This window comes from Sander lucioperca, chromosome 14, assembly GCF_008315115.2.
Source record: "Sander lucioperca isolate FBNREF2018 chromosome 14, SLUC_FBN_1.2, whole genome shotgun sequence".
Taxonomy (NCBI): Eukaryota; Metazoa; Chordata; class Actinopteri; order Perciformes; family Percidae; genus Sander; species Sander lucioperca.
In genome coordinates, this window is record NC_050186.1 from 3,479,481 (window position 1) to 3,498,695 (window position 19,215).

General features: G+C 37.6%; 2 protein-coding genes across 7 annotated transcripts in view; one reads left to right on the forward strand and one right to left on the reverse strand.

Annotated features, from left to right (window-relative positions):
* mtrex (Mtr4 exosome RNA helicase) overlaps nucleotides 1–2,968 on the forward strand; it is a 24,511-nt gene extending 21,543 nt beyond the window's left edge. Inside the window, exons 24-27 of the mRNA XM_031317681.1 lie at nucleotides 30–86; nucleotides 184–346; nucleotides 1,915–2,019; nucleotides 2,352–2,968. Coding sequence (XP_031173541.1) covers nucleotides 30–86; nucleotides 184–346; nucleotides 1,915–2,019; nucleotides 2,352–2,404 — 378 coding nt within the window. The 3' untranslated portion in view covers nucleotides 2,405–2,968. The remainder of the gene's footprint in view (nucleotides 1–29; nucleotides 87–183; nucleotides 347–1,914; nucleotides 2,020–2,351) is intronic.
* Nucleotides 2,874–14,920, reverse strand: plpp1a (phospholipid phosphatase 1a). Of its 6 annotated transcripts, none has more exons than XM_031317690.2 (7): nucleotides 14,369–14,920; nucleotides 9,697–9,848; nucleotides 7,524–7,804; nucleotides 6,595–6,723; nucleotides 6,009–6,066; nucleotides 4,667–4,843; nucleotides 2,874–3,987 (listed from the first exon to the last, which is right to left on the reverse strand). In XM_031317690.2, exons 1-7 carry the CDS (start codon nucleotides 14,424–14,426, stop codon nucleotides 3,868–3,870), a joined length of 975 nt encoding a protein of 324 aa, XP_031173550.1. In that variant the 5' UTR covers nucleotides 14,427–14,920; the 3' UTR covers nucleotides 2,874–3,867. The 6 variants fall into 6 exon arrangements, with proteins under 6 accessions (XP_031173550.1, XP_031173549.1, XP_035847430.1 ...); XM_031317689.2 differs by lacking the exon at nucleotides 9,697–9,848 and adding an exon at nucleotides 11,554–11,708 and having other exon boundaries at nucleotides 14,369–14,901; XM_035991537.1 differs by lacking the exon at nucleotides 14,369–14,920 and adding an exon at nucleotides 11,554–11,708.
* Between the last annotated feature and the right edge of the window lie 4,295 nt (nucleotides 14,921–19,215).

Consider the following 19,215-nt stretch of genomic DNA (forward strand, 5'->3'; position numbering starts at 1 on the left):
GATATTAATATTGCCGTTTTGCCCTCCAGGCCAGTGAGATGCCAAAACTGACTGAACAACTAGCAGCTCCTTTGAGACAAATGCAGGTGAGAATACATAAAACGGTCTGAATTAAACCATGTGTTTCTAATCGCTGAAACTGTGAATTTGGTTGGGAACGTGAATTCTGTTGTTTTTGTTCAGGAGTGTGCAAAGCGCATAGCCAAGGTTTCTGCAGACGCCAAGCTGGAGGTGGACGAGGAGACTTATCTAAACCAGTTCAAGCCTCACCTGATGGATGTGGTGTACGCGTGGGCTAACGGCGCCACGTTTGCTCAAATCTGCAAGATGACTGACGTCTTTGAAGGTGTGTCATCATATTAATATCCAACAGACATGGCAGGAACTTAAAATACAGGTGTCGAGGTACTTGTACTTACTTTTGTTGTACTTTATACTTCACTACATTACTTTGACAGCTATAGTTACTTTTCGGATTTAGATTTAACTTAAAAACAAATAATAAACTAATATATTGCATATTGTTAGATTAAACCAACTTTTTTTGGCTTGTGATCAATGCCAGGAAAGCAGTGTCTAGTTAATTGCTTTGTTATGTTTAAGATGTCTGAGCTGTTTGCAGTTCAAACATAGGCAGTTCACCCATAATGCATTGCTTTTATGCATTTGGTGCAAGAAAGTCCATCCATGGTTAGGTGGCATTAATGTACAACTGGCAAAACTCTGGTCCTGACCACCAAAGGAGAAAAAGAAGAATGAATTGAATAAATACCTTTCAGCTTTTTAGCAGACCTCATTGATAGCTTGATTTTGGTTTGGTTTGATTGGTGTTCTTATGTGATTACTTTATTCCCAACACTATGTATGGAAGAAAAGAGATAAGTCTCTATATCAGACCCTCCGATTTGTCTTGTGATTCTTGGAATGGCCTGACCGTGGTTTGGAGCCACTGAACTGAAATACTAATAAAGAAGTTAAAACTAGCTCCACCTCAACCATCTGCAACAGCAAAATACTACTTACACATCAATGCATCAGTAATAATCTAAGTTATAATATTAGTCAAAGGGCCATTTTTCTGCATTAGGAGTTCTTTTACTTAATACTTTTAAAGTAACACCAAAGCACTTTTCCCGCTTCGGTCCCCCTACAGGTTGGAAGCGGAATTGTCCATTATCGGGTAGTATAATGGTGTACAGTTGAAAATATACAGTTGGCTGTCAGAGGCTCACTGATTGATTTATTACGCATGGTTTGATTTGAACCCAGTTCCAAGTCCATCAGTCTCATAGTTTCTGCCTGACTCCCAACAATGACCTCAGCTATAAAACATTACATGTCATCATAATGAAAGTAATGTTGAGTTGAGAAACTGGAGGGAGTATTGTGTGCTTGAGGGTGTCGGGGAAGGAGGGAGACAGAGAATTGATGGTACTTGTAAATTAACACATTATTTTACAGGTCTGTAATGTCATGTTTCTGTGTATTTTTGTCACAGGAAATTTGGAATTTCCTAGTATATATTAATTGAATTATCATTATTTTATTTCATTTAATATTGGAAACCTAACTGTTGAGTTGTACTGTATGTTTGCCTGTTGACACATTGCACTGACTAAAGGACTCTCTAGGCACCAATCTTGGAATTAATTAATTGGAGGTATACAAAATAAACACTGTCTCCTCATAATTAGTACCAAACTACATACAGACATTATTAGGGAATGATGATGAAATTACGGCCCTGTAAGGAGTCAAACTACATTCCTCCAAGATGCGCTTTTTCTGCCGTCAGTTTTGAGTATGAATAATGCTGGATTTCGGCTATAACATTTTTAAACAATTCGATACACACACACTAAACACACACACACAAAACACACTAAACACTGTATTTGTGTCTGTCTGGTACAGGGAGCATCATCCGCTGCATGCGTCGTCTGGAAGAAGTCCTGAGACAAATGTGTTCTGCAGCCAAGGCCATAGGTAACACCGAACTGGAGAACAAGTTTGCTGAAGGTAAGAAACGTCAGTGTTATTACAGCTGAAACCATTCATTGACAGAACATTTGTTAAAGCTGCTTTTCTTTTATCATTTGTTGTTTTTTTTTAGTCTTTTATAACACTGAGCTGAATATTTTTGGGCTTTTTGTTGGCGAACCAAGACATTTCAATTTTTTGGTCTTTTTTAAAGTGCAAATTATTACTCAAGAAGAAAACTGGCAGATGAATCAGATTATTTCTTGACTTGATAGGTGAAACACTACTGAAACAAGTGTCTGCTTGAAATTAACAGTTATAAATGATGTATTTAAATGCTTAATTTAATCCTAATTTCTGTGTTTTTGCAGGAATAACAAAGATAAAGAGAGACATTGTATTTGCTGCCAGTCTCTACCTATAATGACATTACAGCTTTCCAACATGATGCGCAGCACTGGAGGATAAATGCTGTTTTTGACTTTAGTTGTTTAACCCCCGATGGATCTCTTTTTTAAGTCTCACATTTGTCAAACATTGTGCTTTTATTCCCAAAATGTTAGTTTAATTGGCTTTTAATGTATTTGTCCTTCAGATCACTTTTCTGAACAGTTTGTTTCTTCACAAAAATTTGCAAATTGTTATTAATGTTCTGGTGAGAATTGCATTCTATAAATGACTGTGGATGTAAACGGAAGTGTTTCTCATTAAGTAAATGCGTCTGTTTGGACAGAATACATTGAACATTCATGCTTTTATTATTTTTGCTTACATGAGTGGTTTATAATACATTATATTGATATCTGGCTTAGAAAGTAAACATGACATAATACATTAAACACTTGTGTTTCATTTCTGTGCATGTTAAAAAGTAAAATGGCTTTATTTTTCCTTTTTCTTATTTGAGACATTTGTAAATAGTAACTTTTTTTTTCAGTAAAAGTCTGTATGGTGATTTGTTTTTGTACATACAGATTATACAAAATTATATTGTTGTCTGTTCACTTGATGTTTGTTACTTAGATACACAGGGAGCTGTGATAGCAGCAGTAAAGGTCCAGCAAAGGCAACACGGGACGTAAACTGACCGTCTACTCTTCTACTTTCTAACCAAACATGTTAGAGATCAAGCTTCCTTCTTGACTATATAAGTTTAGACGGTTGGAGAGTACGATGGCAGTGGCCTGGCGTCTGCAGCTCCAGATGTGAAACTGTGTTGCCCTCTGGTCTAGGATCGGCTTTAGTCTCCAGCACATTCTAACCTTGAGAAGCAAACATTCCTCTTATAATTAGCCCTTTAATTAACACTTGACCTAAGGCAGCAAAGTGATGAGACTCAGCGTCTCTCTGGGTGCTGGAGCCGACCTAAAACGGATTCTAAATCAGATCCTTGAGCAGACTGACTCCAGGTCAGGAAAAAAATCAAAGCAAGGTTACATTCACGTTTCCAACCCTCCTCTCTCTTAGCAGTGGTCAGACCCTTTAGTGGGTGCGTGCAGTTTAGTCTTCCCACCAGCTCAGTAGATAGATACGTGCTAAATGGCTCCCGTCTTTACAAATCTCTAGCCCCTAACCTACATCTGTCTTGGTCACTTAAGCATATCTACAAGGCTTGGACAGGTAGTCGCCACTTTCCTTCCAGATAGAGACTTGGCGGACAGGACAGCCTAAAATTATAAAGTCTTGAAATCTGAACAGGCCTAAGGTGTAGCTTCCAAAGGTTTCTTCTGGGATGCACAGTCATCCATTGGCTTACTTGAAGTAAGAATCAACCGTAAATCCATGCAGGGTATTGGATGAGAATTTGCGTGAGATAAAGGCTAGAGAGCTGGGATCCTGGGTGTGCGTTTAGACAGAGCAGAAAGGTGTCGTCCGCCACCTCTCGGCTTAGTTGGGACTCTCACAGTGGTTTCCATTTGTTGGGGTCTCCTGCAGGGTTGTGTGTGGGATGTTGACTTCTTGATGGGCATCTACTCGTGGCTTGAAAAAGTCAGACACGCAGAAAACCTACAAGATATGGGTAAAAAAAAAATTAAAAAGGGGCATAGATGAGTGTGAGGCTTAATTATTTACACCTGTGCTTTTGTTTAAACCGTTCAAGGGTGATCAGTAACTTTAAAGGAATAGTTTCAACATTTTGGGAAGAGATGAAAAGATTGATACCATTCATGTCAGTATGATGAATAAGAAAGATCCAGAAGACAGTTAGCTTAGCATAAAGACAGAAAATAGCTAGCCTGGCTCTCTAAATGTTATAATAGCAGTCGCACCTAATGACAGCTGATCTGTTGAAGAATCTTGTCAATGCAACACAGCCGCAAACAGATGGTTAAGGGTGTTTCTCCATCCGTTCATAGCTACCTGTGGAAACGAGGCTTGTGCGTCAAAGGCCCTGAAAACCATTTTTGGTAATTGGCTTGTTATTACGAGCGCTGAGGTCTTATATGCACACACAACTGTCTGGCAAAGTTCAAACAGTTTTGCTTATTGCACATGAGAGATTGAAGTATGTTTTGTCTCTATTGCCTCCTGTAGACTTTTACATGCACAGAGCCATAGTAGCGGTTTCCCCATGCTCGCAGGCCTCATGCTAAGCATCTCCTGGTTGGCGTTTCATATTTAACTGACAGAAAATGCCCCAATAAAAAGCTATTCCTTTAAAGTCAGATTAAGACGCATCTCTTACCACCAGGATAGCCATGAGTGCACCCTGCAGGAGTCCAGTCAGCACATCGCTCCAGTGATGTTTATAATCAGACACCCTGGACAAGCCTGTGTACACTGAGGCAGCAATCAGGAAAAACTGGAGTGTGGGTCTCAGCAGCCTCGCCCATTCAGCCTGGAGTCGAGCCTGCAGGTAGAGCTGAGAGAAACAGAGGGGATACGGGTTAGTGGATGCGTATTGTAGTAGGCAGCGTTCCTGTAGGAGTGGCAGGAAAATGAGCTGCGGAAATTTGCAGACGACTCCGCGTATTTCCACTACAACACTAGAGAGAAATCTATTGCGCAGGAAACTTATTAAAATGTTCAGGGATTAAACAAGGCTTTTTTTTTTTTAAGTTATCAGCTGTACTATTTAAAAAGGTGAGAAAATCTCCAGCATGCCATATTTCATTTTGTCAAACTGACCTGGGAATAATAAATGTCACTCATAGAAGTAATCAGTACAACATAGACTGTTTATTCTCCCAATCTAATCTGATGATTTAATATCACACCACCTCTGGAGCATGAGTCATGCTCCATGTAAGAATCTCTGGTCAGGTCAACGTCATGTTCCATTATGGCATAAACCCTTAAAACAATTGTTGGTATTAAAAACAGGGCATCCCTGTTCTGTTTTTGTCAACAGAGCTTAACCGCTTCATCGTGTTTAACTGTGGGAGAAAAGAAAAGCTCTCCCAGGGTTTGTAGGTGAATGTAAAGGTCAACTGCCGTTTCTCATACTTGAACTTCCACTCCATGAAGAGGGAGAGGGAGCTTTATGTTGGTGGCAGGACTTTGTCCCTGTATCTATTTATATCTGCTGGTGTTGAATGAATCAGCAGCCTATAAAGTTTATCAGAGCTGGGCAGTAAAATTAGCTACAGAGGGCACTCAAAGATGCATTTCTCTGAGCAGAACAACGTCGTTACTGTCACCAAAAGACAAAAGAAATACTGAAGCACTGCAATAGTTTAGTATTTTGGGAAATACGCTTATTCTCTTTCTTGCCGAGAATTAGACGAGAAGACCACTCTGGTATCAATCTTCAATTTTGAACAAAAAAAAAGCAAATATGCATATTTCCCAAAATGTCAAACTACTCCTTTAAGCTGGATTAATCAATATTCCCATCACACTTAGCTCAAAAGCTTAATATGCCAATTAACATAACCTTTTTTTTATATACATATTTATAGTTTACAATAATTTGTTCAAAAACATGCATCAATGACCTGTTCTGTAACCTGCCTTTGAACACAATGTTCCAGTAAATACTGATTGATATGATTGGAGATCAAAATGTAATTGTTTTAGGTACTTACAGCCAGGAACAGCATGCAGTACATGGAAAAAGAGGAGTGGCCAGAGTAGAAGGATAACCTACAACAGAAAGACAAAAGCATGGCTCAACATTTTGCTATGTGCTTAAATAATCTGCGGCATACAAAACAAAACACAAAAAACTGGGTAGACTCTGAGACATCTTATTGTATTAAGCAATTAACCATTGACAGACAAACCCATACATCATCCTGGCACACCCTTATCTGGGTTCAGACAGAGGGTGTTATAGCAGCAACTTTTTGTAATTGTTTTGCTCGCTTTTTGCTTGCTTTTTGTCACACACTCAACCTTTGAGTACCTACAGTAGGCCTCTTCTCTCCTAGGGAAGTTAAACTAAGCCAAGGAAGAATCATATTACAGTAATATGATCTGGAGCGGGCTACCCCGCCCTTCTCTCTCTCGCTCTCCTCTCCTGCTGCTTATTATCTCTATTAGTGACAAGCAGGCCATCCCAAACACACAAGCTGGAAATATAATGTGTCCTGACATTAATCTTAAAAGCCCTGGATGTCTGCCTGAATTACTGGATCCTTATTTTGGCCTGCTGATAAATGTTTGCCTCACTGTCGCAGAGCGGTGATGGGGCTCCAGGAAATATCAATGATGGTGCACCACACCCTGGTAAACGCACAGTGGGCAACCCAGAGGAGAGAGGGATGGGTGGGCACATTTCCACTCAGCTCAGGAAACGATCTGATCGAGAGAGAGGCGGGCAACAACATACACTCCAACCTATAGGGCAGAATAACCTACTTCACAGTACAACTGAATAGAATAGAACGTTACTCACAGCCCATAATAAACCCTTAACATTGATACAATCGGCACAGCTGATGTCACTATTTAGGCCTCTGCTTCTATAATTACTGCTGCTCCTGGTGCTCGTGCCTACATCAGAATGAGAAGTGGATATCCTCTCCTCCCACACCACTTCCTTCTGCTCTGAGCTGATAAGGGATGCAGACCCTACATCAAAACAAGCTGTACATTCCTGTGATATTACTCAATCCTTCTGGTCTCGTGTGCCACAAATGTCCTTCGTCACAAATGGTTTAAAATGCACGCTAAAGACACATCATCCATGTGCAGATAGACTTGAAACTAAATAAACATTCAGGGACACACTTAACCTTTGCTCTTTGTACTTACACCATGGGCATGTTATAAAACAATGGAGAGAACAGAGGTTTAGAGCTTTTTTTCTGACAGATTTTGGTAATCTGTTGAACAAGAACCCAGAGGGTACACATTCAAATCAGCTAATTTCACAACATCTAAAATCGTGAACCAATTCCTTCATTCATTCACTCCTTGGCTGCAACTAACTACTGTTACCTCTGCCAAGGAGGTTATGTTTTCAGCTCAGTTTGTATATCACCAAATTATTCAGCGTACTATCATATATGACAAAGAAAAGCATGGTGTCCTCATCAACATGTATCCATTTACAAATGCAATAAGGGACAAAAGTTCTGAGGTCAAGCAATACATACCTGCCCTCGTTGACCATCTTCGCGTCTCCAGTGCAGGTGAAGTCTTCAATATAATCCCCTGATGAGCAGTTGACGAGTTTCCAATCAGGTTTGCACACATCCAGGAAGTGCGGCCTGAGCCGGCCGATGGAGTACTTGGCTATGTCGGTCAGAGACTGGCTCATCGCGGCACCAAACAAGAAGGTACCGATGGCTTTGTAAACACAGGAAATGTAGCTGCCGAAAGGGGACTTGGATTTGATGCGCTTTAGATAAACTGAAAGACACTCGCCAAAGATAATCTGTAAGGAGGCAAGGGAAGGAGGAAATGATAGAGTTAGGGTTGTACAGATATAAAAAAAATCCAAATGAAAATTAAAAATGCAACTGAAATGTGGGAAATCAACATCAGAGCCTGCAATATTCCCTAATCTCATCATCACTAAGCCTAAAATAATGGGTTTTGTGCTGATTACACAAATTGTGTGTTGTAGTGTTAAAAGAAATAGTTTGACCTTTTGGGATATACACATTCTTGCCGTTTTGCCGAGAGTTTGATGAGAAGATCGATACTGTTCTCATGTCTGTACGCTAAAGGGCTACTGGAAAACGTTAAACTTAAAATCTTTAAAGTTTAGAGTACACCGTCTGTAACAATATAGAGGTATGCTTATCCGACAAACAGATAATAGTACATAATGTTGGAAATATCATGGTCACGGGATGATGTCCACTTAAAATAATAAATATTTTGTTTGGTCTTAGGGTTTAAATTATTACGGGTTTTTTTTAGTAGTGAAACATTTGAGCTTGTACATGTGTGTTCGTACTGTATGTAACACGTCAGAAGATTGACTCATGAATTCCTGTTGGTTCAAGTGCATGTGAATGCGTTTGTTTCACAATGCTTCCAACAAAACAGCTCCACTGGGCTGACATTGGTCTAACAAGTAGAGAACAAACAAGAACAAAACCAGAAAAGCTGTATTGTATCTGCCATCTGTAGCTTTAAAATATTTAAGAGAACTAACAACTCCTGGTCACTAATTAGAGGTGTCTGTTTAAAAAAAAAAAAACTGCTTTACCTTATCTTACTAATTATGTTAGAATGAAATGAAGGTAGGCTTGTTTTAATTCTTTTTGAAGATTAAACCAGAAGTGTGGAAAGTTTTTGTAAAACAAAAAAAAAAAGTCTTTAGTAAAAGGATATTTTCACTGTTCATATACTGAACTGAGTCTCTCTTGTAGCCTCTTTAAGTGCTGTCACATTTTTCAATTCCATTCAGCATCAACTGACCGAGGTTTCCACGGTGCTGCTTTTGAAGAGTTTCACATCTGTCATATTTGCTGTCTTTCTGCACGGCTGGTGCGTTTCAAAATAAAGGTCAGCCTCAGGTCACCTTTCCGTTTCATCTCCAAATGTTACAAAGTGTGGAACACCTTTTCTACAACATGCAGTTAGCAAATTAACGTAGGGTTAATGGTAGTGGTGACTAAAGCAAGCAAGTAAAAACACACATACATTATTACACTGAACAAAATTATAATTATATAATTATGGGCTGGTGTGGTTCTACGTGGTCTGCGGTTGTGAGGCCAGTTGGATGTACTGCCAAATTCTCCGAAACGCCTTTCGAGACAGCTTATGGTAGAGAAATAAACATTCAATTCACGGGCAACAGCTCTGGTGGACATTCCTGCAGTCAGCATGCCAATTGCATGCTCCCTCAAAACTTGCGACATCTGTGGCATTGTGCTGTGTGATAAAACTGCACATTTTAGATTGGCCTTTTATTGTGGCCAGCCTAAGGCACACCTGTGCAATAACCATGCTGTCTAATCAGCATCTTCGTATGCTACACCTGTGAGGTGGATGGATTTTCTCCGCAAAAGGAGAAATGCTCACTAACACAGATTTAGACAGATTTGTGAACAATATTTGAGAGAAATAGGCCTTTTGTGTACATAGATCATTAGATCTTTGAGTTCAGCTCATGAAAAATGGGGGCAAAATCAAAAGTGTTGCGTTTATAATTTTGTTCAGTGTACATAATGTATTTGGCAGCAACCATGAATGAAGAGAAAAGACAAACATTAAGAGTGTCAAAGTGGATAAGGGTAAGCAGTACATAAAAGACATAATTTAAGAAGGACAAACAGAACCCTTAGCAGAAAACAAAACAGAGGCACTTACAGTGAATATTGTGAAGGGAATCATAACACCTCCTAACAACTCATAGGAAATGGTGTCTTCTTTAAGGGGGTACTTAATTGAATCATCATTACAGAAAAAGCCCCGGCGGAAAGGCGTGTGTTTCACATTGAGTATTAGAGATGGCAGTCCAGCTAGCAGGAAGGCAACAAGAGAAAAAAACAAGGAAAAAAATACAGGTTACAAGAACATGTCACTGGGCCTTGGACCCCTACCCATGATGCAACACTGACAGCAGCCATGTGAGACGGTAACAAGAAAACGTTGCATCCTCTGAAGGCGGCGGCGTCCTCGCCACCTTTCAGGAACATCAGTGTGCAAATATTAGTGGTTAAAGTGTTGGCACGGCAACAAGACAGTTTAACGCTGATAAGGAATGGATGTTAAAAGAAAAGTCAAACATAAGAGCACAAAAGTTACATTTCTGAGAAGGAAGTGGTCTCACAGACGCCCATACGTGACTGAAAACAATCATATGTTACAAACTTTCTCATTCACTTCATCTCTGACAAAGTGACGCTTAATGTTTCTTTGGTATCGCTCTTCTCTTCAGCAAACCAACACCTAACTCTTCCTAAAACAGATTCTCACATCCTCAAATATTCTCCCACACCTTTCTCTGGCAGACAGTGAAACAATTTGACAAAAAGTATTACAGATTGTGGTTGTGGTTTTTTCATGATACATAAAAAACATAAGAGATAATTCACTGATACCTCAAAGCAGTAGCAGAAGGCAGAAACGCACTAGCAGCACTTTCTGCGTCTTTCTCCAAAAACAATCCCTCTCTTCCAGAAGAGCATTCCAGCTATTTTAAGAAACACAGGGACACAGCACGCAGCCTGCACGGCTGTTGCACTAGTTCACAACAGCGATAGAAAGTTCACCCAATAGATTAACATTAAAAACTCAATGACTAAATTAAAAGCAAAACCAAAATGCCTGGCCTTACTTCATTCATTTTTGCATTATATATATTTTTAAATATTAATAGGACACTGCTTATTCACTATAGCCATGTCTAAATGAATATGTGCTTTAGGTCTTTTGTATGAGACTAAGTTTGTGTGTTTGGCTTGTTCTAATGTTTAGGGGGTTGGATTGTTTCATTAAAAAATATATTAAATGTATCTATAGGATGATTAAAATCACCCTAAATGGTCTAAACATTTTTTTTTAGCATTAAGCTTTATAAATCCTGCTGTAGTAGCCGAGATGTTGGTAAAAGAAATAACCTCTAAGACAGTTTTTTTTTGTGGATGCAACATTATTTAACATTTACTGATTACTGATTTTATTTTGTACTAATTGTTTTAAGTGGACAGCCTCCTTTGCCTTTAGCTTTTGATAAACAACTTGAAGAGCTGATGTTTGGGAACACCTCCAATGATGTCACAAGCCTCACGCTGACATAAGAAACAGTAGCAGAACTGAATAAAACATGCTGGTCATATCTGGTTTCAATACCAGGTAGCTGTGCTACTGAGTATTTGTCTGCATTATCAAAGAGTAAGCTAGCCATTCTAAATACATCCTACATTAGGCTCTGGAAATGTGTTGTTTCTTTTAATGTACTGGTCTATCAATCCCAACAGACCTTTCTCACAGCAGACATGTTGACTTGCCATCGCAGGAAAGGCTCAAGTATAGTTGATAATAATAATATTAATACTAATAATAACTGCTGCTTTCCATGTAGGTGTGCCAGTAAACCAGCGTGCGTCACACCAGAGCCGAGGCCCTGGCACACCTGGAATGCATTCAAGTTATTGCTTACACCTGAGGTTGACAAGTCAACATGTTTGCCATGGGAGAGGTCATTGAGTAAGTCCTACTTACGCAGCTAATGGGCAGGGTGAAGCCTACAGTGTAGAGCACTGTGGAGGAGATTGTGCCGTGATGGAACGGGTACTTGATGCTTTCGTCGTTACAGAAAAAGCCCCTCTGGTAGGGGCGGATCTTACCCAGGTTAAAGGCTGCCAGAGGCAAACCACCTATAGACGGAGAGATCAGGAGGAGTTACCACTGGAAGAGGTAAAGAAAAATGCATGGCAGGGAGAGTGAATACGCCCAGACAAAGTGTTGAGGTCTTTAAATTTGTCAGATAGAAATGAATTTCTAAAGTTCTAATGGTGCTCTTTAGTGTCATAACAAACTGCAGAAGTGCATAATGTGCCAAATCAAATATGTGGGACAGAAATGAGAGACCCCAACCTTTCTAGCGGTCCATTTAAAGGATAAGGCTGTCTTTATTCTATGTTTTTGCTATTGTCATCAAATGTAATAAAAAGACCAAAACCATCAATGTGTTAGTCTGTCTCTCAATACGCTACAACATTTAGTCCAAAGCCCACTGAAGACACACATTTTTAAAAACAGATCACAAATATATACTTTCATTTTAAATTACTTCCTTAAACTGCTGGGAATTTAGTTTTTAGCAAACATTACTCACACAGAAGTAAGTAATGTACATTTATTTGGCACTATTTTCAGCCATGAATTTGGCACTGTAGTGAGTAGTAGTATATACAGTAGAATGACATGACGTGTATGTGGCATCAACTGACCTATGTTTATTGTCATGAAGGAGCATGCAACAATGTGACTCACTTATGTGTTTTTAAATAGCTTTTGGACAACAATGGCATATAAAAATAAGCTACATCCGGCTACATAGACAATACATGTTAATATGACCAATTCATTGTTAGTTTTGGTCTTTTCGTGGGATTTGTTTACAATAAGAAAAATAGTGCCAGTCATATCCTTTGAGCCTAAAATGTGCATTACTGCGCTCAGTCAGATACTCTGAAGCATTATGCATTACACAGTAAAAAATGATGTTATCTTTGGGCTGATTTTCAGCAGGGAGGATTGAGAAGTTTTTTTGTTGAAGCACCGACTCACAATGGTGTGAAAGGAGCTGTAGACATAAGCTAAGCACTCCCTATAGATAAATACCATAAAGATAACAAATCTGTTCATAGGTTTTGACAGTGAATGATGAATGAAATGCTGCTGTCATTTCTCTGGTTGTTTGACCTGTTTGGTCCATTGTCTTGTGGGGAAAGACAGTGGTTTGTCTATTCAAGCGGGGGGAAATGAGCTGTAATGCATATTAACAAACCACATCCACAGAATATGCACAAACACATGAAGATACACAGACATCCTATAAACTACTTTTTAATTCTGTCTGGTATATTTGTCCTGTCTGACATGTGCAGCTGTTGACACCTTCAGCTGTGCCATCCTAAATTGACTGGCTACAACAGCTGGAAATGCCAGAAAGTCGGGATAGAAACACACACGGGCAAACAGCAGGACCCCCCAAATCCCTTTATAACTGCAGAAGGCAGCCATGTTACACTTTAACTTGTTCTCATAAACTGTGCAACTAAAGTACTTCCCAAGACAAACACACCGACAGAGAGAAAAATGTGCATATTTTAACATGAATACATGAAGACTCATTAGCAGCCTCAGAAATTGTGTTAACCCCCAAATTAAATCAGTGTAAGCTAACGAGGACAAATACACTGCATTTTAAAAAACTAATACAAATTATCTCAAATTGTCTTTTTACATGTATTAAGCTTACTATGAACATATGAACCTTACTACCTGTATGTTTAGTCTCATACAGCCATGCATGACTGTTGGAAACAGCCTCAGTCTGGAAACAGATTATTGTAGATTCTTGGTTATAATAATAATAATAATGACCAAGTTTGCTTCAGCATCAGTCATCCAAACGGCACACTGAGTTTGTCATACTCCTTACAAAGTTGTGCAAAATAAAATAAGTCTGTAGTCTTGGAAGTTTAGCAATATTTTAAAGTCAAGCTCCACTCACAAAACTAAAAACTGGAAATTTCAATGAGGAAGAATTTAGAAATAGCTCATTGAACTTTAACATGGAACAACCAAATCAGACACATTATTGTTCAATTATTTTAAGATATGTTGTGGACTGTGCAAGGGAAGCTATAATATATACATTTATAACATGTATAACATTGTTTCTCAGCAATACATTTAATTATTGTTAGACAATTAATATAATTGGTTTAAATGAGTAAAAATCTGTTCATAGACAGGCATATATGTAGACTTAAAATGTGACAGTGACTAACTTTCAACTATGGAAAACTATAATAGGGAAAGGGCTTAAATTATTATTATATTGATGATAGGAATTATAATAGTGCATTATTACATATTGTTGCACTCAAGACAATAACGTCATTATTAACCAGTAGATGTCTGTGAGTATCTTAAAGAACTGAAAAGACGTTTCAGTCTTTTCAGTTCTTTGGACACTAATTTGCATACAAAGGAAACTGAAGAACATGTCATTCTTAAGTGAATTGTAGGGGGAAATACTATAGCAACATACTTATAGATTAAAAAAAACTATATAGATATCGCAAAGTACATACACATATTGTTTGATTAGTGGTACAATAATAGAAGTTAAAATAAAAATAACTTAGTAAATGACACTCGCGTGCTGCAGTACATTCACCACTCCCTTCACTTGATGAGAAGTCGTTAAATATCCAAACAGTAGGATTATATCAGAGCACAAATCGGCTTACATTAGTAGCAGCAACAACAAACAGTCAGTATAAATCATTGAAATACATACCTAGAACCAGACAGGCTATGTCAAGCAGGACAAAGGGGATTCCTCTCATCTCGAACATGTTTGCTCTTGTCCGTCTCTGTCTCGACTCCCTGGTTCGTGGTGCGTCCTCTTCTGTAATAAACTCCGGGGGGATGCCCCTCCTTGGGACGTCGCTGCTGCTGCAGTTTCTGCTGCTGCGATCGAGTAGGAGATCAGAAAATGCTAACAAATTGGAGTAAAAATACAATAAAACGTCGACGCCCTTGTACGAAACCAACAGACCGCCCAGTCCGCAGGACAGCACATATCAAGAGGATGTGTTGTTGTGGTTGGTGGTGGTGGTGGTGTTGTTGTTGGTGGGGGGCTGTGAACTGCAGCAGAGCCGATCGCTCCACACGTCTGTCATGATGGCTTTAAAGCGGTTTAAATAATCAAACACTCACGCTCACAGAGGGTCGGTCATTTGGACGAACACCTGCCTAAAGTCGATTTGTGTGACCAGCCGTAGCGCACGATCTCTTTGACTGACCCGAAAAGCTCTCTAGGGCGAACACATGGGGGCGCACGGAGCTGCGGCCTGCTGCTGCTGCTTTCAAGTGCGAGGGAAAATATCGGAAATACGAGCGTCATTTGTGAGCTTACTCCGTTAGTAATTCGTGACAATACCTTAAAATACATTTAAAAACGACCTTTTTGATCTGTTGATATGTGTGAAGTTGCTCTTCGCTTTCTTACCGAAATAAACGATTAATACCACTCATATTTGTCCGTTAAATCGAAAAAGAAAACGAATTAGAGGCTAACGATACAGGTGCAGTCGGTTAACGTTAGCTTATCTTCGCACAAAGACTGGAAACGGGGAAACAGCTCTTCTGGCTTTGTCTGTTAGTAACAAAATCAACCTACCGGCACATGTTATGTTCACAAATTAACACGTTTACATCTAGTTTATTTATATAACGTTACATTTACACAATTATCTGTGATGGTTAGATTTACCATGGCACGTACACTTCATGAATAAAGAGGAAAGTAACGTTAGATAGGTCAGCACCCTATGTCAGCACCTCAGCAGTCATCACAACAGACATTGTTATCAGCTCACTGTCCCCATCTAGTGCTTTGGAGGTTAAGATACACTAATACAATACTAAACTATTTCTGGAAAATGTGACGAACACCGATAAATAATAGCTCAAAATCTTCTGTCATTTTTTAAATATGTATTCCCATCACAAACACTCATTTGCCAGTTAATTAGGTACACTATAGTCTAATGCAACAGTCCTGCAATAAATATTACCTTCATGAATGTGTGTTATAATTGTGTGAATGGTGATTCAGCAGCATTCACAGTATTACCCGATTCTTCCGTACGATATTCGGTCGCCTACTACTTCTGCATACTTTCAGCTACAAAAAAACATTCTAATATCAAAATGTCCAGCTCTTTAAGGACATTTGTGCTTGTATTCAACTTTTCTCCACTATTCATAGTTTTTAAAATACTAAACTTTTTTTTTTTTTTTACATTGAAAGTCAATGGTACAATCTTTAAATCCTCTTCAGGCTTCTTCCACGTCTAAATGCTACTCCTGCCACATACTTTCACCTGTAGACGTAATTCAAACTTGAAAATATTCACAAAACGTTCAGCTATTAGTAAATGATTCAGTTTTTTTTATATCTTTTAAAGTTTTGTGTTATCACTGTTTAAATTTAGTGTTTCTTTAGGCTTTTACTGCATTTTTAAGGGGTGCTCAATGTGGGTGATGTCACAGCTACAGTGCAGTCAGAGGAGAGAGAACATTGTCTTAAAACTTTCTCTTTAACTTGCTCTCACTGCCACAATTGTTACTTCTCATACAATATTTGTAGGACTTGTACATTTGGTACAAGTCCCGGTACGGATCAAAGTACAGAGTGTTTTTGTTACTTTTTTATCACTTTTTTCAACATACTATACTATACTGTGCCTTTTTTGTCACTTTTTTCAACATCATAAACTGTGGCTTTTTTATCACTTTTTTCAAGATCCTATACTATGACTTTTATCGACATACTATACTATGACCTTTTATCACTTTTTTTGACATACTATACTATGACTTTTTTTAGCACTTTTTTCGACATAATATACTATGCCTTTTTTGTCATTTTTTTTCAAAATGCTATACCATTACGTTTTCGACATGCTATACTATGACTTTTTTATCACTTTTTTTCAATTTAAGGCACTGTGACTGGCAGTAGCTCAGTCCATAGGGATTTGGGTTGGGTACCGGAGGGTCACTGGTTAAAGTCCTGGTACGGATCAAAGTACATAGTGTTGACTGGTAACTGGTAAAGTGCCACTTCAGTGTGTAATGTTTGAAGAAAATGGAATTTCCCCACTGTGGATCAATAAAAATTGTAAATTACTTACTTTGTTATACTATGACTTTTTTTGACTTGCTATACTATGACTTTTTTATCACTTTTTTCAACATACTATACTATGTATTTTTTCAACATACTACACTATGACTTTTTTCAACATGCTATACTTTCACTTTTTTCGACATGCTATACGATGAGTTTTTTATCACTTTTTTCGACATTCTAAACTATGACTTTTTTAAAACTTTATCACTTTTTTCAACATACTATACTATGACTATTTTTTTTATCACATTTTGACATACTATACGGTGCCTTTTTTGTTACTTTTTTCAACATCCTATACTGTGGCTTTTTTGTCACTTTTTTGAACATCCTATAATAGGACTTTTATCGACATACTATACTATGACTTTTTTTATCACTTTTTTTTGACATGCTATACTATGACCATTTTTGACATGCTATATACTATTACTTTTTTTGACATGCTATACTATGAATTTTTTCAACATGCAATACTATGACTTTTTTCGACATACTATACTATGTCTTTATATCACTTTTTTTCCGATATACTATGCTATGACTTTTTTATCACTTTTTTTTGACATTTTCTTCCAACATGCTATACTATCACTTTTTTCAACATGCTATTCTATGAGTTTTTGTATCACTTTTTTCGACATACTAAATTATGACTTTTTTCGATATGCTATAACCATTACTTTTTTAGACATACTATACTATGACTTTTTTCAACAAACTATACTATGACCTTTTTTTTATCACTTTTTCGTCTAGTATATATACTATATGACTTTTTTTCGACATACTATACTATGCCTTTTTGTCACTTTTTTCAACATCCTATACTACGACATTTTTATAACTTTGTTCGACATACTAAATAATTACTTTTTTATCACTTTTTTTTGACATACTATACTATGCCTTTTTGTCACTTTTTTTAACATGTGATACTATGACAATTTTTGACATGCTATACTATGTGTTTTTATCACTTTATTCAACATACTATACAAGGACTTTTTTCAACATGCTATACTATGACTTTTTTTCATCACTTTTACGTCATACTATACTATCACTTCTTTATCACTTTTTCGTCATACTATACTATGCCTTTTTGTCACTTTTTTCAACATCCTATACTATGACTTTTTTGTCATACTATACTATGACTTTTTTATAACTTTTTTCGACATACTATACTATGCCTTTTTTGTCACTTTTTTTCAACATGCGATACTACGACCATTTTTGACATGGTATACTGTGACCTTTTCCAACAAACTATACTTTGACTGGTTCACTTTTTTCAGCATCGTATAGTATGACTTTTTTATCACTTTTTTTCCGATATACTATACAATGACCTTTTTATAACTTTTTTCGACATACTATATACGCCTTTTTTGTCACTTTTTTTGACAAACTAAACTATCACTTTTTTGACATGCTATACTGTGACTTTTTTCAACAAACTATACTTTGACTGTTTCATCACTTTTTTCAATATTGTATAGTATGAATTTTTTATCACTTTTGTTTTGCATACTATACTATGATTTTGTCAACATACTATAATATGACTTTTTATGTCTTTTTTGACATGCTATACCATGACTTTTTAGACATACTATACTGTCTTTTTCATGACTCTTCGAAATGACTTTTTGTCACTTTTTTTAATATAATATACAATGACTTTTATGACTTTTTCGATATACTATACTATGAAATTTTTATGACCTACCATACTGTGACTATTTAATGGCTTTTTTTGACATACTATAATATGGCTGTTTTCGAAATACTGTAGTCAGTGGTACAGTGGCTCAGCAGTTAGCGCTGCTGAAACTAGCACCAGCAAGTAGGCACTGCAGACTCTGACCCTTGGATTGATTCCTAGTCTGGCCTGGGCCAATTCACAAGCATTTTCTGCAGGAAATGCATTTTGTAGTGTTAAGGTTTTGATCCAACTGTACGGCCAACTTTATGGTGGAGGCTGCAGTCTGTTGTGCTGATTCAACTTGATCAGACTCCGACTGTTGAAGCCTCAAATAATTTCAGATAACCTTTTAAATACATTTTTGCACAGAAGGAGGACAGTGGATTTAATCTCCCATCACTTACATCGGAAGTGCATTAGAAAGAATCTCTTGATGGACCAGAATGAACAAGAGGAAGTTTAAACTAACAGGAAAGTTAGTAATCAAGCAGAGTCAGCACATGCCCACATTGTGCAGAGAGGCTTTATTAAAATAAAAATGTAATTTAAAGCACTTGAATAGGCCACTTTTGTTCCCTTAAAGAGTCTGATAAAGAACCTACAGTATATATTTTGTCTTCCTTTCTTTTGTTCTCTCATAACTGCCTTTGCCCTGTTTGTCTTGATTGACAGGTGAAGACTTTTTATCATAAAAATAAGCATAATAATTTAACATAATAATGAGCTAAGCTTT